The 24,646-nt window shown below is 44.1% G+C and overlaps 1 protein-coding gene across 5 annotated transcripts in view; it reads right to left on the reverse strand.

Moving 5' to 3' along the window:
• Positions 1-24,646, reverse strand: part of LOC118359324 (GRAM domain-containing protein 4-like) — a 48,965-nt gene that overhangs the window by 14,675 nt on the left and 9,644 nt on the right. For 4 of the 5 annotated variants that reach the window (XM_035737821.2, XM_035737826.2, XM_035737820.2 and 1 more), the window contains exons 3-5: positions 21,842-21,962; positions 9,665-9,788; positions 4,382-4,461 (exon numbers count right to left, since the gene is read on the reverse strand). In XM_035737821.2, the coding sequence (XP_035593714.1) occupies positions 4,382-4,461; positions 9,665-9,788; positions 21,842-21,962 (325 nt within the window). The remainder of the gene's footprint in view (positions 1-4,381; positions 4,462-9,664; positions 9,789-21,841; positions 21,963-24,646) is intronic. The other variant, XM_035737822.2, reaches the window with a different exon arrangement.

The raw sequence follows: 24,646 nt of genomic DNA on the forward strand, positions 1-24,646 counted from the left end.
TCAGGCCTAAGTCACCACACCCACTGTGTTATTTTGGTCAGGCCTAAGTTACCACACTACTGTGTTATTTTGGTCAGGCCTAAGTCACCACACCCACTGTGTTATTTTGGTCAGGCCTAAGTTACCACACTACTGTGTTATTTTGGTCAGGCCTAAGTTACCACACCACTGTGTTATTTTGGTCAGGCCTAAGTCACCACACCCACTGTGTTATTTTGGTCAGGCCTAAGTCACCACACTACTGTGTTATTTTGGTCAGGCCTAAGTCACCACACCCACTGTGTTATTTTGGTCAGGCCTAAGTTACCACACCCACTGTGTTATTTTGGTCAGGCCTAAGTTACCACGCCACTGTGTTATTTTGGTCAGGCCTAAGTTACCACACCACTGTGTTATTTTGGTCAGGCCTAAGTTACCACACCCACGGTGTTATTTTGGTCAGGCCTAAGTTACCACACCACTGTGTTATTTTGGTCAGGCCTAAGTTACAACACCCACTGTGTTATTTTGGTCAGGCCTAAGTTACCACACCCACTGTGTTATTTTGATTAGGCCTAAGTTACCACACCCACTGTGTTATTTTGGTCAGGCCTAAGTTACTACACCACTGTGTTATTTTGGTCAGGCCTAAGTTACCACACCCACTGAGTTATTTTGATTAGGCCTAAGTTACCACACCCACTGTGTTATTTTGGTCAGGCCTAAGTTACCACACCACGGTGTTATTTTGATTAGGCCTAAGTTACCACACCACTGTGTTATTTTGGTCAGGCCTAAGTTACCACACCCACTGTGTTATTTTGGTCAGGCCTAAGTTACCACACCCACAGTGTTATTTTGGTCAGGCCTAAGTTACCACACCACTGTGTTATTTTGGTCAGGCCTAAGTCACCACACCACTGTGTTATTTTGGTCAGGCCTAAGTTACCACACCACTGTGTTATTCTGGTTAGGCCTAAGTTACCACACCCACTGTGTTATTCTGGTTAGGCCTAAGTTACCACACCCACTGTGTTATTTTGGTCAGGCCTAAGTTACCACACCACTGTGTTATTTTGATTAGGCCTAAGTTACCACACCACTGTGTTATTTTGGTCAGGCCTAAGTTACCACACCCACTGTGTTATTTTGGTCAGGCCTAAGTTATTTTGGTCACACCCACAGTGTTATTTTGGTCAGGCCTAAGTTTATTTTGGTCAGGCCTAAGTTACACACCACTGTGTTATTTTGGTCAGGCCTAAGTCACCACACCACTGTGTTATTTTGGTCAGGCCTAAGTCACCACACCACTGTGTTATTTTGGTCAGGCCTAAGTCACCACACCACTGTGTTATTTTGGTCAGGCCTAAGTTACCACACCACTGTGTTATTCTGGTTAGGCCTAAGTTACCACACCCACTGTGTTATTCTGGTTAGGCCTAAGTTACCACACCCACTGTGTTATTTTGGTCAGGCCTAAGTCACCACACCACTGTGTTATTTTGGTCAGGCCTAAGTTACCACACCACTGTGTTATTCTGGTTAGGCCTAAGTTACCACACCCACTGTGTTATTCTGGTTAGGCCTAAGTTACCACACCCACTGTGTTATTTTGATTAGGCCTAAGTTACCACACCCACTGTGTTATTTTGATTAGGCCTAAGTTACCACACCCACTGTGTTATTTTGATTAGGCCTAAGTTACCACACCCACTGTGTTATTTTGGTCAGGCCTAAGTTACCACACCACTGTGTTATTTTGGTCAGGCCTAAGTTACCACACTACTGTGTTATTTTGGTCAGGCCTAAGTTACCACACTACTGTGTTATTTTGGTCAGGCCTAAGTTATTTCAGTTACATCAGTATTTCTTAATCTGCATCAACGTGTATCCGAACACCCTTCTCTCTCACCACATGCTGAATTATCACTAGTGCACGTCTCTGGAACCAATTAACTAACAGCTCTCTACCAGACACCTCATTCAAATGAATAGCAGCCCGACATCACACCCAATTAAAATAGACAACACTGCTTATTCCCCTTAGACACCTCACATGTGTACCATTAAAATCTGCACCACAGCCTCCCTGTTTGGAATATAGAAGAATTAAGAGTGGCTGAGTGGACGAGCAATGTGGTGGTCTGTCTTCCTACAGTAGGCAGACGGGTAGCCTCCCAACTCCCACAATGTTAACATCGGTCTGTGATTTCCGAGACTATGGTGGTGTGTTTTGGAGGGAGAGTCATGACAAACGGTTAAAGTGTTTACGTCTGAGGTCAAGCTTAAGGCCGCACACTGAATTCTTACATCTGAAAATACACTCAACAGAAATATAAATGCAACATGTAAAGTGTTGGTCCCATGTTTCATGGTCTGAAATAACATATCCTAGAATTGTTCCATATTGTATACACAAATTTGCTTAAATCCCTGTTAATGAGCATTTCTCCTTCTCCAAGATAATCCAGCCACCTGGCAGGTGTGGCATATCAACAACCTGATTAAACATCATGATCATTACACAGGTGCACCTTGTGCTAGGGACAAAAGGTCACTAAAATGTTCAGTTTTGTCTCAACACACTGCCACAGATGTCTCAAATTGAGGGAGCATGCAATTGGCATGTTGACTGCAGGATTGTCCACCAGAGCTGTTGGCAGAGAACTGAATGTTAATTTCTCAACCATAAGCCAACTCCAATGTCGTTTTAGAAAATTTGGCAATACGTCCAACCGCAGACCACGTGTATAGTGTTGTGTGGGTGAGCAGTTTGCTGATGTCAACGTTGTGAACAGAGTGCCCCATGGTGGTGGGGTTATGGTATGGGGAGGCATAAGCTACTGACAATGAACACAGCGGATCTATGGCAATTTGAATGCACAGAGATACGGTTACGAGATGCTGAGGTCCATATTGTCGTGCCATTCGTCAGCCGCCATGACATGTTTCAGCATAATAATGCACGGCCCCATGTCAGAAGGATCTGTACACCATTCCTGGAAGCTGAAAGTGTCCCAGTTCTTCCATGACCTGCATTCTCACCAGACATGTCACCCATTGAGCATGTACTGGATGCTCTGGATCAACGTGTACGACAGCATGTTCCAGTTCCCGCCAATATCCAGCAACTTCATAAAATCTTTGAAATTATTGCATGTTGCGTTTATATTTTTGTTCAATATACTTAAATCTCTTGTGGACAGACAAAGGCATAACATAGGATGGCATCGTAGCGTCTGTCAATATGGGATGCGACGAATAACAAGGAAGTTTGTTCCCGAGACCCCAAAAGATTGTCACCGATCATTTGGACAAGTCACAATTTCTCAGGTGTTCGCATCTTTTGTTTTAGAAATGGGACATTTGGCCCATGCTTTGGCTGAGGGTTTCTGTTTAAGGTGGTGGAGACTTTGCTAGTGTCATTAGTATCGTATCTCATAATCTAACCTGGCGCAATTACGCCAGATTTTTGTTCTGGGTTTCCGAGAATAGCAAATACCTGAATAGGTTGTCTGACAAGAAAAGTAAGCAACCATTGTAATTGGGGCTTTCAGGTAAATGTCATTTCTAGGGCAGTCCCAGACAGTCCCAGACATTCTCCATACGGTGAAACATCTTATTCACTACAACGTTTTAAAAAGCTACAGCTTGCAGTAGGCCTACATAATGCATTTTTATGAACCATACTAGCCTATTTCTTGTGGGGCAGGGACAATTCCCACTTAAGGACTTAAAGCAGCCACTAGAAGTACAAAGAAAGCCACATTTGAAAACCAGGCTGACTGAATTAAGTGGAGAACCCTGGTGTGAGAAAATCTGGATTTGAGCATGGCCACAGGGGAGTAGAAAGGCAAATGCTCCACAGCCACATTCATACACCTTATAGAAATGTGTGACATTCCCTACAGAGAGAGAGAGAGAGAGAGAGAGGGATGCAATTCATCACACATTCCTCTTCCTCCTGTCCCCACACCTTCACTGGAGTACTCCCACTTACACACACTTCCTGTTTGTGCTGCGTGTTGCACACACACACCAGCGTAAGTGACACACACACACACACACAAAGAGGCGAGAGATTGTTTTTTGATGGGTAGGGAGCAGAGAGGCTAAGAAAAGCACATCGCTTCAACTGTAACTCAAACACAGAGAAGCCGATCCCTGAGATTCAGAGAGCTGAAAAGAAAAGATGAGACGAGTCACTCCTTCAACTCTTCAACTCTTCTCCATTCCGAGGCCTTATTAGACAGGTCAGGTGAATTTGAAAAGGTGAGGGAGGTGGACTGTTAAGGCGCTGGTGGCCTCTGTCTAATGACAGACATTCTAAAGATTTGTGAATGAGCTCGTCGGTCATGATTCTAATAACCTGTGCGTATCTTTAGCTGTCTACAGTATATACCCGTTTCTGGCTGACCTGTACTGTTGGCTGTGGGAGCTGCAGGTGTTGCTCTGGGTGGCTGTGGTGCGGAATCTTCTGATCTAGGAACAGGAGAGACAAAGCATTAGTAGTAGGTAGAGCATTAACCATGGCTTCAGAAAAACACATTACCTTACTGAGACATTATTGTGCCAGACAAGTGAATGCAAAATTATTCATAACAATATTGGTTTCACTTATCAGTGATCACAAAAGAAAATAAATGAGACGTCATCTTAACGTTTTTTTCTAGCCTTCAAAGGATTGACACAGAGGGATTTTTCCATATAAAACAAATTGAGACTTCACAGACACAGATGTGATTTATACTTAGACATATGACATTAGAGACCTTTGGGTTTAGTGTTACAAAGGCTAGGGTATTGAGGGAGTCACTATGTGCATGAATGCTTATTGGCAGCCTGGCTCGGGCTCTTGACATATTCCCAATACCCAACTCAAGGGAGAGGCTCTATTTTTAACAGGGACAAGACATAGAGACCGACACACACACACAGGGACCGACACACACACACACACACACACACACACACACACACACACACACACACACACACACACACACACACACACACACACACACACACACACACACACACACACACACACACACACACACACACACACACACACACACACACACAAACACAGAGACCGACCGACCGACGCACACACACGGGGACCGACCAAAACACACACACACAAACAGGGACCGACCAACACATACAGGGACCGACCGACCGACACACACACACACACACACACACACACACACACACACACACACACACACACAGGACCGACACACCCACACATACAGGGACCGACCGACCCACACACACAGGGACCGACCGACACACACACACAGGGACCGACCCACACACACACACACAGGGACCGACACACACACACACAGGGACCGACACACACACACACACAAACAGGGACCGACACACACACACACACACACACACACACCGACACACACACACACACACAACACACAGGGACCGACCCACACACACACACACAAACACAGAGACCCGACCGACACACACACGGGGACCGCAACACACACAACACATACACACACAAACAGGGACCGACCACACACACACACACACACACACACACACACACACACACACACACACACACACACACACACACACACAGGGACCGACCAACACATACAGGGACCGACCGACCCACACACACAGGGACCGACCGACCCACGCACACAGGGACCGACCGACCCACGTACACAGGGACCGACCGACCCACGCACACAGAGACCGACCGACCCACGCACAGGGACCGGCCGACCCACGCTCAGGGACCGGCCGACCCACGCTCAGGGACCGGCCGACCCACGCACAGGGACCGGCTGACCCACGCACAGGCCGACCCACGCACAGGGACCGGCCGACCCACGCACAGGGACCGACCGACCCACGCACAGGGACCGACCGACAAACACACACACACACACACACACACACACACAGGGACCGACCCACACACACACACACACAGGGACCGACCGACCCACAGGGACCGACCGACCCACACACACACACAGGGACCGACCGACCCACAGGGACCGACCGACCCACACATACACAGGGACCGAACGACCCACACACACACAGGGACCGAACGACCCACACACACACACAGGGACCGACCGACACACACACACACGGACCGGACCGACTGACCCACACACAGGGATCCACAGACCCACACACACACACACAGGGATCCACAGACCCACACACACACACACACACACACACACACACACACACACACACACACACACACACACACACACACACACACACACGGACACACCGACCCACGCACACAAACACAGGGACCGACCGACCCACGCACAGGGACCGACCGACAAACACACACACACACACACACACACACAGGGACCGACCCACCCACACACACACAGGGACCGACCGACAGGGACCGACCGACCCACACACACACACACAGGGACCGACCAACCCACAGGGACCGACCGACCCACACACACACAGGGACCGAACGACCCACACACACACAGGGACCGACGACCCACACACACACACAGGGACCGACCGACACACACACACGGACCGACTGACCCACACACAGGGATCCACAGACCCACACACACACACACAGGGATCCACAGACCCACACACACACACACACACACACACACACACACACACACACACACACACAGGGACCGACCGACCCACGCACAGGGACCGACCGACCCACACACAGGGGACCGACCGACCCACACACACAGGGACCGACAGACAAACACACACAGGGACCACAGACCCACACACACACAGGGACCGACCGACACACACACACACACACCGACCGACACACAAACACACAGGGACCGACCGACACACACACACACAGGGACCGACCGACACACACACACACACACATAAACTTTGATTTTGGACCGACCGACACACACACAGGGACCGACAAACACACACACACACAGGGATCCACAGACCCACACACACACACAGGGATCCACAGACCCACACACACACACAGGGACCGACCGACCCACACCCCCACACACACACACACACACACACACAGGGACCGACCGACCCACACACACACAGGGACCGACCGACCCACACACACAGACAAATAAACTTTGATTTTGAGTTGAGCGGTTGTAAATCCCGCTCATCGCTCATGGAGCTCCACTAAATACTGTCCACTAAATACCACTCCACTAAATACCGCTCCACTAAATACTATCCACTAAATACTATCCACTAAATACCGCTCCACTAAATACTATCCACTAAATACTGTCCACTAAATACTGTCCACTAAATACCGCTCCACTAAATACTATCCACTAAATACCGCTCCACTAAATACTATCCACTAAATACTGTCCACTAAATACCGCTCCACTAAATACCGCTCCACTAAATACTGTCCACTAAATACTGCTCCACTAAATACCGCTCCACTAAATACCGCTCCACTAAATACAGCTCCACTAAATACTGTCCACTAAATACCGCTCCACTAAATACTGTCCACTAAATACCGCTCCACTAAATACTGTCCACTAAATACCGCTCCACTAAATACTGTCCACTAAATACCGCTCCACTAAATACTGTCCACTAAATACCGCTCCACTAAATACCGCTCCACTAAATACCGCTCCACTAAATACTGTCCACTAAATACCGCTCCACTAAATACCGCTCCACTAAATACCGCTCCACTAAATACTGTCCACTAAATACCGTCCACTAAATACCGCTCCACTAAATACCGCTCCACTAAATACCGCTCCACTAAATACTGTCCACTAAATACTGTCCACTAAATACTGTCCACTAAATACCGCTCCACTAAATACCGCTCCACTAAATACCGCTCCACTAAATACCGCTCCACTAAATACCGCTCCACTAAATACCGCACCACTAAATACCGCTCCACTAAATACCGCTCCACTAAATACCGCTCCTCTAAATATTATCCACTAAATACCGCTCCACTAAATACCGCTCCACTAAATACTGTCCACTAAATACTGTCCACTAAATACCGCTCCACTAAATACCGCTCCACTAAATACCGCTCCTCTAAATATTATCCACTAAATACCGCTCCACTAAATACCGCTCCACTAAATACTGTCCACTAAATACCGCTCCACTAAATACCGCTCCACTAAATACCGCTCCACTAAATACTGTCCACTAAATACTGTCCACTAAATACCGCTCCACTAAATACCGCTCCACTAAATACCGCTCCACTAAATACCGCTCCACTAAATACCGCTCCACTAAATACCGCTCCACTAAATACCGCTCCACTAAATACCGCTCCACTAAATACCGCTCCACTAAATACCGCTCCACTAAATACCGCTCCACTAAATACCACTCCACTAAATACCGCTCCACTAAATACCGCTCCTCACTCACAGGAAAATAAACTCCCGCTCTATTCATTAAAAATCCCAATGTAACCATCTATTTTTTGTGACTACTTGGACCTACCATTTGGTTTTGAAGTATTGAAACCAAATGAAAAGTATTATAATAAACATGAAAAGGTGAATGTAAGAAGAGCTCATCATTTCAAATAGGCCACATGTCATATTAAACAGCATATCAACTCTAAATAGGTCAGGAGCCAGACAAGGAGCCTAAGAAAGAACCAAATGAATTATTCAGGCTATATTATTTAAAGGCTATAGCTTACAAAGAAATTAATACATTGTGTCACTAGGCTGGTAAGGAGTCAGGGACATTAAGCACTCAGCATTTAAAAACATTTTGTTGTATTAAATCATTATGGTCTATAAATTGTGCATATCAGCTGTGACTTATTTGGAATGAAATACACATTTTAAAAAAAAAAGCCTTAATACTCATCTTTGAATCTATTTTTAGAGTGTGTGGCATCAGGCTCATGCGATGGTTCCTGGAGAGCCAGGAGAATATCCTCTCCACGCTTGCAGAGCCACTCGTGATGCTAAACACCCCTTTTGGCCAAGCTTGCCAGGCTGGGTAGGGATGCATGTTTTTATAATTATTTATAGGCCTCTAGGTTTGTATAATTCAATCAAAACGGAAAGCTCCTTGAAAGTTGGAATATTCCAGGACTATTGGGACAAAAAAAATCTATTACGGCCGATTGTATAGATAATAGAACAAAAATGAAGAGAACAGATTTTATGTTTATAAATAGTTTGGTACATTGACACAATTATCTATTAATTAGCTACCCACCTCATTCCTTTCTTTAGAAACTGTCTTTTCAGATTCCACAATGATCTTTAGTTATGGACATTACATCACCGCACTCCCCCACTTGGTCCTCATCTTCGGAAGTCACTTTGATTTTGCACCTGTGTGTTTTATCAGTTTCTTAATGAAAATATTTAGCGAACTCCATGATATTAGCTAAAGCACGGGGCTATAGCAGCACACAAGTAGACTACAAATGCACGCTGGGCCGGGCATGCCCTGAGCTCATGATGTGAGCACTACTAGAGCGAAATTGGAGCGGGCTAGAAGGCCAACGCTCCAGCCTTTGGAAATCTCGGTCAGTGCTCCAGTCAAATCGGGATCGCTCCGCTCACACACACACAGGGGCCGACACACACAGGGGCCGACACACGGAAGCCAGCAGTAGAGCGTCTGCGCACACGCCTCTTACCTCGTTTTGAGAACTTCTAAGTTCAGTTTCTGTTCCAAGTCCAGCCTTTTCGATCTCTCTTTCTCCAGTTCATGTTTCAGTGTCTCTATATTGGTTTCTTCACGAAGTTTCCTCAATTCCTCCTCTGAAAAATAGAGCAATGAAAGCCCATAAGTTTGGCTCAGCCAACACATATTTCCGACTGTTACCACCTAGGTCTTGGTGAGTCACTGCCACAGGCACCTGTCCAAACTTGTCCATCTTAAGTCACCGATATTGATCAATTAGCACAGTTGATGAGGTTACTGGTGGAATCAGATGTGGTTGGAACTAAAATAAGTACAAGCTGAACTTTAGGAACAGGGTTGCCTAGCCCCTGGAAAAGATGTTTGGCCATAATTATGTTTACAGTCCCCAAATCATTGAGATGTTATTTGACCGAGCAGAGAGGGGGAAAGGAAGATGAAGTAAACCTTGTCTCATTCAGAACCGGTTGTAAGTCATTAAAAATGTATGTAGCACAGAGTTCTGCCAGAGAACACCTCAAACCTACTTTATCACTGTAATTGAACCAAGACCGTAGACAGAGTAAAATGTCCTTTTCATAAGGAATGTTCCCCCCATGACCACAGTATAATATGGTTCTCACAGAAAACAATGTTCTCAAGTAGACTCTTTCTCATTCTGTACTTCTGTAATCAGCAAGATAAATCATGATTTGATTTTAAAGCGGTGGTGAAAGCAATTAGAACGAGGTAGACTGGTAGGCAACAGGGTACCAACTATGTCAACTGCCTTGGTCCCTCAGTTGACTGAGGAGAACGCCACGGGCCGGAGGCTAAAACAAAAGCAGTCACTTCCAGACCAGCTTGTGGTCCTTCAGTTTCAGCATTACAAGACGTTAGATTGGACCTCTGCAGAACAGATTTGGTCAGGCAAGGCATCTCGAGTATGTGTGGCATGATTTAAAATGGCTTACTTCTCACGAGTCCGCTCCTTTAGCGGTTGGCATTAAAAAGGGAACATTCTCATGAACCCATTCCATAATGTGTCAACTGTGACGTATAGGCCAACTCTGGTCCACTTTGCATCTCATGATTCAGTTGGTGAGAGGGGGACAGAGAAGAGGTGTAAAATAATGGAGGGAGACAGTGAAAAATAAGACCAAGGCCAAGAGAGATACTAAGGAGGAGGGGGAGGAGAGGACAGGTGAGAGGAAAGAGTTAGTGCAGGAGAAAGAGAAATTAGAAAGAGCTAGTATTTGCAGCTACTGGATGGCCCCCAATCTGTTCACTGTACTGGGAGAAAGTTCATCCCGCAAAACTCAACAGCACAAGAAACTGATAAAGGACCTACTAGAGGGAATGATTGATACCGGTGGTAAAGTTGTAGGTTGAGCAACGCCGGAGCTTGAAAGTGACTGCATGCCTGTTATAACAGCTTAGTGTTGTTACCAGCTTACCACAAGGTTACCTGGGACAACAGCAGCCTGGTTAATAATTCAATACAGCTAAAGCCTGCTGCAACAAGGGTCACAGTCTTAACCCTCTAAGCTTGGGGGGGGGGGTTGTTTAAAGATGGTATGACCAAGGATTATTTAGCTAGTCGATTTAGATTTTTAAGACCACTTAAAGTAGAAGAAAATATATATATAGATATATATAGATTATATATATATATATATTTATTTATTGGATGAAACATTTGGCATTAATGCTATTAGCCAATAGAAACCCACTGAATAACAGATTCAATACATGGAAGAGATAGTTCCCCCCCCCCCCAAAAAAAAAAGAAGATTGTTCTGAAGTGTCGGTCCTATACCTGAGAGATATCAGAAAGATCAGGAAACAATGTCATTTTAAAACATATTAAAACATTTTTCCCCCCATTCATTTATCCCTTCATTTTAGGCACTAAACTATCTACATATATACTTCCATTCATTTATCCCTTCATTTTAGGCACTAAACTATCTACATATATACTTCCATTCATTGATCACTTTATTTTAGGCACTAAACTATCTACATATATACTTCCATTCATTTTTATAAAACGGTACCGGGGACATTCAGACATGTCTTGTGGGCGTCCTACAGCACCATGGCGTCCGTGAGTCTAATCTGTCAATAGAGGATCATAAATTGTACAAATTGTAGGCTACGGGTTTTAAAGAAACACGTTATAACCTGACCAAGCTAAAAGAACGATACAGGGGATGAGGCTTATCATTGTTGTTGTGTATCATTTACAGCTGAAGTCAGAAGTTTACATACACCTGAGCCAAATACATTTAAAATCAGTTTTTCACAATTCCTGACATTTAATCGTAGTAAAAATTCCCTGTAGGTCAGTTAGGATCACCACTTTATTTTAAGAATGTGAAATGTCAGAATAATAGTAGAGAGAATGAATGATTTATTTAAGCTTTTATTACTTTCATCACATTCACAGTGGGTCAGACGTTTACATACACTCAATTAGTATTTGGTAGCATTGCCTTTAAATTGTTTAACATGGGTCAAACGTTTTGGGTAGCCTTCCACAAGCTTTCCACAATAAGTTGGGTGAATTCAGACCCGGATGTCCTAGCCGTGTCTGAATCCTGGCTTAGGAAGGTCACCAAAAACCAAGAAATTTCCATCCCTAACTATAACATTTTCCAAATAGATAGAACTGCCAAAGGGGGCGGAGTTGCAATCTACTGTAGAGATAGTAAGACAGATCTCTGCAGGCTATCTAGGTCTGTGCCCCAAAAATTTGAGCTTCTACTTTTAAAATCCACCTGTCCAGAAACAAGTCTCTCACCGTTGCCGCTTGCTATAGACCACCTTCTGCCCCCAACTGTGCCCTGGACACCATATGTGAATTGATTGGCCCCCATCTATCTTCAGAGCTGGTGCTGTTAGGTGACCTAAACCGGGACATGCTTAACACCACCCTGGCCATCCTACAATCCAAGCTTGATACCCTCAATCTCAAACAAATTATCAAGGAACCTACCACCCCGAATCCGTAAACACGGGCACCCTCAGAGATTATCCTAACCAACCTGCCCTCCAAATACACCTCTGCCGTCTTCAACCAGGATCTCAGCGATCACCGACTCATTTCCTGTGTCCGTAATGGGTCTGTGGTCAAACTACCACCCCTCATCACTGTCAAACGCTCCCTAAAACACTTCTGCAAGCAAGCCTTTCTAATGGACCTGGCCCGGGTATCCTGGAAAGATATTAACCTCATTCCGTCAGTAGAGGATGCTTGGTTATTCTTTAAAAGTGCTTTCCTCACCATCTTAAATAAGCATGCCCCATTCAAAAACTGTTGAAACAGGAACAGATATAGCCCTTGGTTCACTCCAGACCTGACTGCCATTGACCAGCACAAAAACATCCTGTGGCGTACTGCATTAACATAGAATAACCCCCGCGATATGCAACTTTTCAGGGAAGTTAGGAACAAATATACACAGGCAGTTAGGAAAGCAAAGGCTAGCTTCTTCAAACAGAAATGTGCATCCTGTAGCACAAACTCCAAAAAGCTCTGGGACACTAAAGTTGCTCCCAAGGATGAACCAGACTTTTTTTTCCCTGAGGTCTTGGCTGATTTCTTTTGATTTTCCCAAGATGTCAAGCAGAGGCACTTTGTTTGAAGGTAGGGCTTGAAGTACATCCACAGGTACACATCCAATTGACTCAAATGATGTCAATTTGCCTATCAGAAGCTTCTGAAGCCTTGACATCATTTTCTGGAATTTTCCAAGCTGTTTGAAGGCACAGTCAACTTAGTGTATGTAAACTTCTGACCCACTGGAATTGTGATATAGAGTAATCTGTCTGTAAACCATTGTTGGAGAAATTACTTGTGTCATGCACAAAGTAGGTGTCCTAACTGACTTGACAAAACTATAGTTTGTTAACAAGAAATTTGTGGAGGGGTTGAAAAAAATTAGTTTTAATGACTCCAACCTAAGTGTATGTAAACTTGCGACATCAACTGTAGATTACAAAAATTATTATTTTCACATGACTTGTGAAATTCTCTCTACAGTGGATGATTCATTTCATGACCTTATGAAAACATGCTAATAAGAAATTACATTCACATTTTGTACACAGCTGGAAAATATAAATTTTCAGATATTTGCCTGTACCTACCACACAACATCAAGCTAATTAGAAAATCTGCCACCATAGCAACACAACCTATGACACCCTCTGTGGAATGTTTGCAAGTTATAAATATTCAAGTGTTCCACTTGATGAATGAGGAACAAAATTGAGCATAGCCGCCCATCCACCTTAGCAGGATATTGACATCATGGCTAAGTTCTTCTGTCGTCATAGTTACACTGTTTTAGGATTTCCCCACAGCTTCACACAAAAGAGCAAAAAGCCCAGTTGTTCACATCAATTCCCAACCGTCTTGTAAGCGACAACTTCAGCCCAGAAACGAAGGAGCTGGTCAAGGCCTAGGTGATCGTTCTTCATTTAAACATCTGAATAGTAGGAGTCATCTGAAGGCAGAAAACAGGTTCTTACTCTTTAGCGCATCCACATCCTAATGTATCGTTTGTTTCCTGCTACATCAACTGTGACTGGGCCACCATGAGACTGGGGTAAACCACATCCTCTTCCTGGTATCACATCGTATGGAAGTATGTGAATGTACTGAACGTAACTGACATGTTGAATCCATTTCAAATATGACCCGTCATCAAACCAAAAACACGGTTTCTAAAGAGAGAACGTTCTGGCCTACCTCTTGTTGAGTGAAACGATGTTCACACCCTTCTCTTGATAGTGACATGCTTTTCAAAAAAAGAAAAGCTACATTCATTTCCTTTCAAAGAGGACTAAATAACTATCGAGGACAAAAGTGCATTCCTGTAGAGAAAACCCATAGGAACCTAAAACAAATATACTCAAACTATCCAATCAAAAGGTGGATGAAATAAATGCATGGCTAGTATAGATATTAGATATTCTCCTCAGATGTGAAACTGGAGTGTGTTGAAGTATTCCTATTTCATTAAGGATCCACATTAGTTTCTGCCAAGGCAGCAGCTACTGTCCCTGGAGTCTAGCAACATTAAGGCAGTGTCCTCCACTCTAAAAGACAAGCTCTCCCTCTTAGCCTCCAATTCTCAACTTCTCCAATGGGTTTTGCCCCCATAAAGCCCTACTGTACAAGGCTTTTTCTGGTCAACCCCTTCAGTCATATAGAAACAGACTGCTTTTTCTGAATGAGTACCGCACGGCATGCTAACCTGCTAACCAGTAGCTGCTGGGGTTGCTGCAGAGCCAGGAGGGAGAATAGGAAGCCATGTATGCCCCGGATAACCTAGTTATGTAAGTCAAACATTTGCATAGAGGCCTTTATTTAACAATGTGCCAGAGAGCATCCTCTCATTATCACATGCATGGCTTCCCATGCCTGGCCAAGCCTCTGGATCGGGGGGACAGGGCACTCAGTTACCACAGTTCTGTGTATGTTTCTACAACAGCGAGTGTTTTAGTAGCCAAATAGGCCCATATCTAAGACATTTAATCTCACTTCAGATTTTTCTGAGCCAGCGGTTGGTTTTAAAGTGGTTGTACCCAGTTTCTAATATAACTGAAATGCATCTCCGACTTTCTGAATTCTGCTATCTCACAGTGCCTTGTTTTGGCTAGCTGCCAACACAAGACCATTTTTCTTAATGTCTCCAACACGCTGTTGAGGTTGCTCTCGTCTTTTATCATAGTATAGTAAATGTCCAACTGTCAGTTTCACTGGACACCTACTGGTATGTTAAGGGGGGTGCTGTATCTTTAACACTGGCCAACAGGGTAAACACGTTTTTTACTACTGTTACACAGGCTTGTTAGCGTTCGGTATCTAGCCTGTAATGCTCTACTAGGTAGAATTATAGTGTTCTATGTGAGATCTTCGCTTCATTCATAAAGCTTTGTATTCTAACATATTGGCGGTAGATGACAGGAGAAAAATCATACAACCATGACCAACCATGACCAACTGTCCCAGGATCAGTGTCTGACAGATAGGCCTACAGTGGGTATAAACATGTGAGTCAACAGACCAATGCCTGCCAGGAAATGCAGCATCACTTCACACCCAAATACTTTCCCCTGAGAAACCTGAGCTGTCCGCCATGCTTCACAACAAGTAAACAGAAGCTGGGATAACATCTTCAGGCCAGCCTGGAGATTCCTTAGGTATCGCTATGCAACCTCACCCAGGCATTTCACAATGTTACACAGGAGGAGGTGGGCTGATGTGACTCTCCCTTGTTCTGGCCTGGAGCCAGAGACTAGCAGAGGAACCTGGAAACAATCCTAACTGGTTCTGCCTCATGGCACCAAAGGACAGTTACTTGTTATCCACTCCACATCCCCTGATATCTCTGGGGGCAAGCTGTTATATAAAAAGTGCAAAAGAACCTGGGATACTTTACTAGCAATGCTTACAAGAACATAATCCATAAATAACATCTGATACTGCTACTACCCCATTTAAAATAACGACAACATTCAACGCCATTGTTGAAGGTGTAGCCCTGATTACACTGGTCCCACCGTTAGCAGCTTTGGCAGAAAGTATTTTCAACCCCTGAAAAAGGGGGAAGTAGGGACTCTGCTCAGGCGTCTTTCTACACACGACCAAGCATGTCAACAGACGAGGTTGGCTTCGAAGACTATAAAAATGCATTGTGGTTTCTAGCCAGCATAGGTTAATAATTACCAAGAGCAAGGGAGTGGACATATATAGAACACTACTGAAGAAACCATTCGTACTACTGCTATCCTCCAGTTACTGTACCAGTGGACCAGAAAAAAGAGACACCCAATGGTCCTTCAATGCCTGGCTGCCTTTCTCCGGAGTGGAGTAGCTTAAGTAATATCCTCTATTAATAACCACTGTTTTTATTTACTGGCACAGTAAGAAGGTCCGGTTCTGACCTTTCATGTCCTCCCTCGCTGCAGAGCCCTCAGGACGAGCGAGCACGCGCGCCCACACACACTGTTGGTGCCCCTCAAAGTGGACGATCGCCTCCCTACATGATTACTTCTTGTGAAGTGCCAAATTTTATTTACAATTTTGTGAAGTACAGAGGTCACTCTAGGATTTTCATATCAAGACAGCAAGGAGGAGGAAAAATAATAGAAAATACACATTTCTGTCTCTCTCTCTGGGAGGCTCTTCCTGTGGCAGGTTGTGTAAAATGACAGATTACGAGTGAAATCCAAGCTATTTAGGGGATATGGTAAACATGATCAAAAACCTATTCAAATACAAACACTAAAGCAATGTGAATGTTATCCATCTCAAAAGGGTAGGCAACACTGTTGTATGTGCAGTTGTAGAGGGTGATGATATCACAAAATGGACTGTCTGTTAGACAAATGTATTGATCGCGGGGCAGATTGGCCTCAATTGATCAGCAATGCAGTGTGTGCTGTTCATGTGTGTAAACCTCGGTCGGGTATGTTTAACTTTTAAGATGCACTATGCAGAAATCACACTGCAATTTCCTGGTTGCCAAAATTCTAATACTTGCTCAAATTCAGTCTGTGACAAAATAAGCAAGTACAGTGTAGACTAGAGAATCATTGTACCATCTAAACCACTGTTGTATACAGTACCTGACCAAAAGTGTGTGGACACCTGCTCGTCGCACATCTCATTCCAAAATCATGGGCATTAATATGGAGTTGGTCCGCCTTTGCTCCTATAACAGCCTCCATTCTTCTGGGAAGGCTTTCCACTAGATGCTGGAACATTGCTGCGGGGACTTGCTTCCATTCAGCCACTCAAGCATTAGTGAGGTCTGGCATTGATGTTGGGCAATTAGGCCTGGCTCGCAGTCGGCATTCCAATTCATCCCAAAGGTGTTCGATGGTGTTGAGGTCAGGGCTCTATGCAGGCCAGTCAAGTTCTTAAACACCGATCGCGACAAACAATTTCTGAATGGACCTCACTTTGTGCACGGGGGCATTGTCATGCTAAAAGGGCCTTCACCAAACTGTTGCCACAAAGTTGGAAGCACAGAATCGTCTAGAATGTTATTGTAAGCTGTAACGTTAAGATTTTCATCCACTGGAACTAATGGGCCATGCGCAAAACATGAAAAACAGCCCCAGTCCATTATTCCTCCTCCACCATACTTTAAAGTTGGCTTTAAACTACCATAGTCCCTGTGGCCAAGAACACTAAGGTAACCTGCCTAAATGACTGTAGCACTCACGTCGGTAGCCATGAAGTGCTTTGAAAGGTTGGTAATGGCTCGCATCAACACCATTATCCCAGAAACCCTAGACCCACTCCAATTTGCATTCCGCCCCAACAGATCCACAGATCTCTATTGCACTCCACACTGCTCTTTCCCCCCTGGACAAAAGGAACACCTACGTGAGAATGATATTTGTTAACTACAGCTCACTGTTCAACACCATAGTACCTTCAGAGCTCATCACTAAGCTAAGGATCCTGGGACTAAACACCTCTCCCTCTGTAACTGGATCCTGACGGGCCGCCCCCAGGTGGTGAGGGTAGGTAGCAACACATCTGCCACGCTGATCCTCAACACTGGAGCCCCTCAGGGGTGCATGCTCAGTCCCCTCCTGTACTCCCTGTTCACCCACGACTGCGTGGCCAGACACGCCTCCAATACCCTTATTAAGTTTGCAGACGACAACAGTGGTAGGCCTGATCACCAACAACGACGAGACAGCCTATAGGGAGGAGGCCAGAGACCTGGCCATGTGGTGCCAGAATAACTACCTATCCCTCAACATCACTAAGACTAAAGAGATGATTGTGGACTACAGGAAAAGGAGGACCGAGCACGCCCCCATTCCCATCGACAGGGCTGTAGTGGAGCAAATTGAGAGCTTCAAGTTCCTTGGTGTCCACATCACCAACAAACTAGAATGGTCCAAACACACCAAGAGGGCACGACAAAGCCTATTCCCCCTCAGGAAACTAAAAAGATTTGGCATGGTTCATGCCTCAGATCCTCAAAAAAGTTCTACAGCTGCAACAGAGAGCATCCTGACTGGTACGGCAACTGCTCGGCCTCCGACCGCAAGGCACTACAGAGGGTAGGGCGTACAGCCCAGTACATCACTGGGGCTAAGATGCCTGCCATCCAGGACCTCTACACCAGGCGGTGTCAGAGGAAGGCCCTAAAATTTGTCAAAGACCCCAGCCATAGACTCTCTACTACCGCATGGTAAGTGGTACAGGAGCGCCAAGTCTTGGACCTCCAAGACTCCTGAACAGGTAACCAAATGGCTACTCTGACTATTTGCATTGTGCCCCCCCAAACTCCTCTTACGCTGCTGCTAACCTCTGTTTATCATACATGCATAGTCACCTTAACACTTTATTCATGTACACACTACCTCAATTAGCCCGACCAACCGGTGTCCCCGCACAATGTGTATTGTGTACCGCCACCCACCAACCGCCAACCCCTCTTTTACGCTACTGCTACTCTCTCTTCGTCATATATGCATACTCACTTTAACCATACCTACATGTACATACTACCTCAATCAGCCCGACTAACCGGTGACTGTATATAGCCTCGCTACTCTTATTTCTCACAGTCTTTCTTACTGTTGTTTTTATTTCTTTACTTATCTATTGTTCACCTAATACCTTTTTAAACTTAGACATTGCACTGTTGGTTAGAGCCTGTAAGTAAGCATTTCACTGTAAGGTCTACTACACCTGTTGTATTCTGCGCAGGTGACAAATAAACTTTGATTTGATACCTGTATTTGGGGAGTTTATGTTCAATCGGGTTGAAGTACGGGCTCTGGCTGGGCTACTCGCCAGAAGCCACTCCTGTGTTGTCTTGGATGTGTGCTTAGGGTCGTTGTCCTGTTGAAAGGTGAACCTTCACCCCAGTCTGAGGTCCTGAGCAGGTTTTCATCAAGGATCTCGGTACTTTGCGCCATCCATCTTTCCCACGATCCTGAAAAGTCTCCCAGTCCCTGCCACTGAAAAGCATCCCCACAGCATGATGCTGTCACCACCATGATTCACCTTAGGGATGGTGCCAGGGTTTCCTCCAGATGTGACGCTTGGTATTCAGGCTAAAGAATTCAATCTTGGTTTCATCAGACCAGAGAATCTTGTTTCTCATGAGAGTCCTTTATATACCTTTTGGCAAACTCCAAGAGGACTGTCATGCCTTTTACTGAAGAGTGGCATCCGTCTGGCCACTCTACCATAAAGGCCTGATTGGTGGAGTGCTGCAGAGATGGTTGTCATTCTGGAAGGGTCTCCCATCTCCACAGAGGAACTCTGGAGCTCTGTCACAGTGACCATTGGGTTCTTGGACACCTCCTAGGTGGCCAGCTCTAGGAAGAGTCTTGGTGGTTCCCAACTTCTTCCATATAAGAATGATGGAGGGCAATGTGTTCTTGGGGACCTTCAATGTGGCAGCCGTTTTTTGTTACCCTTCCCCAGATCTGTGCCTCGACACAATCCTGTCTCGGAGCTCTATGGACAATTCCTTCAAATTCATGGCTTGTTTTTTTTTCTCTGACATGCACTGTCAACTGTGGGACCTTATATAGACAGGTGTGTGCCTTTCCAAATCATGTCCAATTAATTTAAATTTACCGTGTATTCCAATCAAGTTGTAGAAACATCAACGATGATCAATGGAAACTATTTAAATGATAATAGCAAAGGATCTGAATACCTATATTAATAAGACATTTCTGTTTTCTATTTTTAATACACTTGTAAACATTTCTAAAACCCTGTTTTCACTTTGTCATTATGGGGTATTGTGTGAAGATTGATAAGGAAAAACATGTAAATCAATTTTAGTTTAAGGCTGCAATGTGACAAAATGTGGAAAAAGGGAAGGGGTCTGAATACTTTTCGAATGCATCTTCTCCATATAACCAAAAATATTGTATTTTTTAGCTGGTGTACAAAACCGAAAGTAAAAGACGCACTAAAAACTTAGCAGGAAGCATAGAAATAGCACATCACAGATCTACCACTTCTTAGACTTCCTTTCAATGAGTATAATATATGCCATTTATCAGACGCTTTTATCCAAAGCGACTTACAGTCATGTGTGCATACATTCTACGTATGGGTGGTCCCGGGGATCGAACCCACTACCCTGGCGTTACAAGCGCCATGCTCTACCAACTGAGCTACAGAAGGACCACAATGTGTTTCACTATTTTCTGATCATCATAGGGCTAATCTCCTGCGCATGCCGACAGCCTAAGAACTACAAGAGCTACACCCTAAGAACTACACCCTAAGAACCCAAGTCTTATTTTCTTTCCATATCTGATCTTTTTTTCTGACTGTCCACACTCAGTTTTACATGTGACCCCTATCAGATGTGTGCATTCACATTGATGTAGCCTCTGAAGTATCACACATACTCAATTCATATGAAACAGCCTACCTGGTGGTTGATCATTGTAGCCTAATCCTTCTCATTTAGCCAATCTAATTCTGTCATTTTGATTCCATTTTGCATCGATTAGAAATCTCCCACTTAACTTGCTACACATGGAGCCTCTGTAGCGCCACTTGGATTGAGCTCCGTCTGAAAAGTGTGTAGACTATCGGTATGTCTATTTAAAATGGGGCGCACTAAAAAACTCTATTTTATAAAGATGACAAATTTAATGGTGTATCCTTGTAGGCTACGTAGCAATGTCACAGATAACTTTAGACAAAGCATTGTCATTGTTAAAATAGGCCTATATTTTCTTTCTCTCTAAAAAATTAACACTCTATCAAGTAATCAAATACTGACGTCCTTCCGGATATTTGAATAACTGTGCCCATTCTTATATAGGACTATAGTCACTCACAGATAGTACTGTAGCTAGGTCAGTGATCATACTAAGCTAAAGTTAATCTAATATAAGAGCCAGATATAAGAGGGCTATATGAGCAAATGCAATTCTGCAGCTAGGAAAGCCCTGAAAGAGAGTCCAATTACATTTACACACACATCCTAATGGGTTCATCAACTAACAGACAACTTGACATGAAAGACAGATCTCCAAAGCTGCTGTGTGCATTGCTAAATCAACAAACATGTGAAGAGATTTTCCCTTTTTGCAAATCAAAACCTTACTGCTAGAGGTTTTACTAACTTCTCCTTAAACCTAGACTGAAAAAATGTGAAATACTCACGTAGGAAATGCTTTTCCAGTAAGGCAATTTCCAGGTGGCCTTTCACCTCATTGAGTCCATCGGTCTCAGTCCTCTGATAGTCCTGTATGGCTGCGGCCATAGCAAGTGTCCCCGGACCAGCCTGGATGTGGGCACACACACACACACGAACACGCAGTGAGGAGAGAATAATAACCTCCCTGCCAATGTGAGCTACTGTAGACTCTGGTTCAAAACACCTGCACACAGCACCTCAAAACTCTCTCACACACATAGATAAATGCAGGCATGCCGACTGCAGAAGACTCCATTTCACCTTGCAGTTTCTCCCTGCACCATCCAGCCTAGCTCAAACTGCAGTGTAATTGTGTATGCAGACTATCATCTGAATCATGACCCAACACACAGAGAGAGAGAGAGAGAGAGAGAGAGAGAGAGAGAGAGACAGAGAGACAGAGAGAGACAGAGAGACAGAGAGAGAGAGACAGAGAGAGACAGAGAGAGACAGAGAGAGAGAGAGAGCGAAACGAAGAATATTGTGAAAGTACACAAGGATAGCCACAGAGTTACATTGAGATAGTAACTAGTGTTGGTACTGTGCTACTCAAAAAGAGGGGAGGAAAAGATCTAGATGACTTTATTTCAGATCCTCTCAGCAGGGGGATAAGAATAAGAATAAGCAAAGACAGCTTGTGTCAGAAGGTGGGAAACCAGTACACTTTAGTAACGATGAGTGGGAGAGGATGATACCACAAGCCCAGCTCTGATTAAAAGGTCTCCTCTCAGATGAATAAAGCTAGTACGTTTCGATAATTCGCTACTGTACTACAACGTACTGTGTCATTTATTAATGAATAAGACTTGTCAAAGCCAGGTAGGTCTCAGTCTTCCACTATTACACTGGAACAAGTTAGAAACAATGACTGACACGAGAAGAATATTGACAGACATTGTGAAACATGTCAGACACACATCCCTTACGGACCTTTAAAATGACAACCAGAACAAAACATTCCATTCATACAATTGTCTTCAACATGAACGTCTGTGCACCGATAAGGCGGTGTGTAGGTAGAAACTGCTACATGATGTTAATCAATGATTGCATACGGCACATATTTTCCAAACTCTATTTTAGCTTAGAATATGCCATATCTAGGCCAGTTAAGGCTACTTTAAGAGTGCAATTACGATGGGAAAGTAGTGCTCGTCTGCTCTGTAAAATGTAGTAATAGGAGTACATTAACACCACCCCTCGCACCATTACCCAGAGAAGCAGTGACCCAATTCACTAAGTCTGCTAATTGAGAAATGGGCCCTATTAAATGTACATTAGTTTATTCCATCTGTGTAAATTAGACCTTACTGTTAATTATATGTACCCCATAAAAGTGCAACAAAGTACAACAAAACAAGTTAAACAGTGACATTACAGGCCTGCTATGCCTACCTGTTGGTTGATCATTGTCGCCTAATCCTTCTCATTTAACCAATGTAATTCTGTCATTTTGATTCCATTTTGCATTGATTAGAAATCTCCCACTTAACTTGCTACACATGGAGCCTCTGTAGCGCCACTTGGATTGAGTCTGAAAAGTGTGTAGACTACCGGTATGTCTTTTTATTATTACTATTATTATTATTTTAAATGGGGCGCACTCAAAAACTCTATTTTATAAAAATGTCAAATTTAATGGTCTACCCTTGTAGGCAATGTCACAGATAACTTTAGACAAAGCCTTTTCATTGTTAAAATAGGCCTGCTGTGGAGGTAAATACAGTGGCTTGCAAAGGTATTCATCCCCTTGACATTTTTACTATTTTGTTGCATTACAACCTGTCATTTAACTTGATTTTTATTTGGATATCATGTAATGGACATACACAAAATTGACCAAATTGTTTCCAAAAATTCAAAAACGGAAAAGTGGTGCGTGCATATGTATTCACCAGCTTTGCTATGAAGTCCCTGAATAAGATCTGGTGTAGGGTTGCAAAGGGTTGGACATTTTTTTGGTAAATTTATGGAATTTTTCTGGAAATTTTCCATGGGAAGTTAAGCCCATGTGGGTTTTAGCTTGCTTGAGCCTGCTAACCGAGGAGTGTTAAACTCACCCGTTTCCATACATGTTTCATTTTAAAACATTTATCTTACAAAGGAGTTGTTTAATCTAACTGCTTAACTTTTATCTGTACATGGAATTTGATTTGTTTTCGTATCTTTACAGGAAAATGCCACGGGCACCATCTGATGTGTGGAGACATTTCACTGCAGCTAATGTAGAAGGAAAAGCTGTGAACATTTGCAAATACTGTGCCAAATCATATGTGAGGAATGCAACAACGATGCAGAATCATCTGGCCAAGTGCATAAAGTTCCCTCAGCGCTCACAACAAGCAACCTCTGACAAAAGTCCCTCTACTTCTATTTGAGGTGAAAATGATGAATCAGACACCTTTTCGATAGCAAAAGCTCATGTTCCTCCTGGTATCAGAAGTTTTTTTTTTCTTGCTCAAGATGTGTATGCAAATGGTTCACCTCTGATACTCACAGGCAATGTGTATTGGAAGACATTTCTGAATGTTCTTCACACAGCATACACCCCTCCAACCAGACATGCTTTATCTACTCATTTCCTGGATGTAGAGTTCAACAGAGTTCAAATGAAGGTCAAGCAAATCATAGAGAAAGCAGAATGTATTGTAATAATATCTGATGGGTGGTTGAATGTTCGTGGACAAGGAATAATTAACTACATCATCTCCACCCCTCAACCAGTATTCTACAAGAGCACAGACACAAGGGACAACAGACACACCGGTCTC

The sequence above is a fragment of the Oncorhynchus keta genome, chromosome 26, assembly GCF_023373465.1.
Source record: "Oncorhynchus keta strain PuntledgeMale-10-30-2019 chromosome 26, Oket_V2, whole genome shotgun sequence".
Classification (NCBI taxonomy): domain Eukaryota; kingdom Metazoa; phylum Chordata; class Actinopteri; order Salmoniformes; family Salmonidae; genus Oncorhynchus; species Oncorhynchus keta.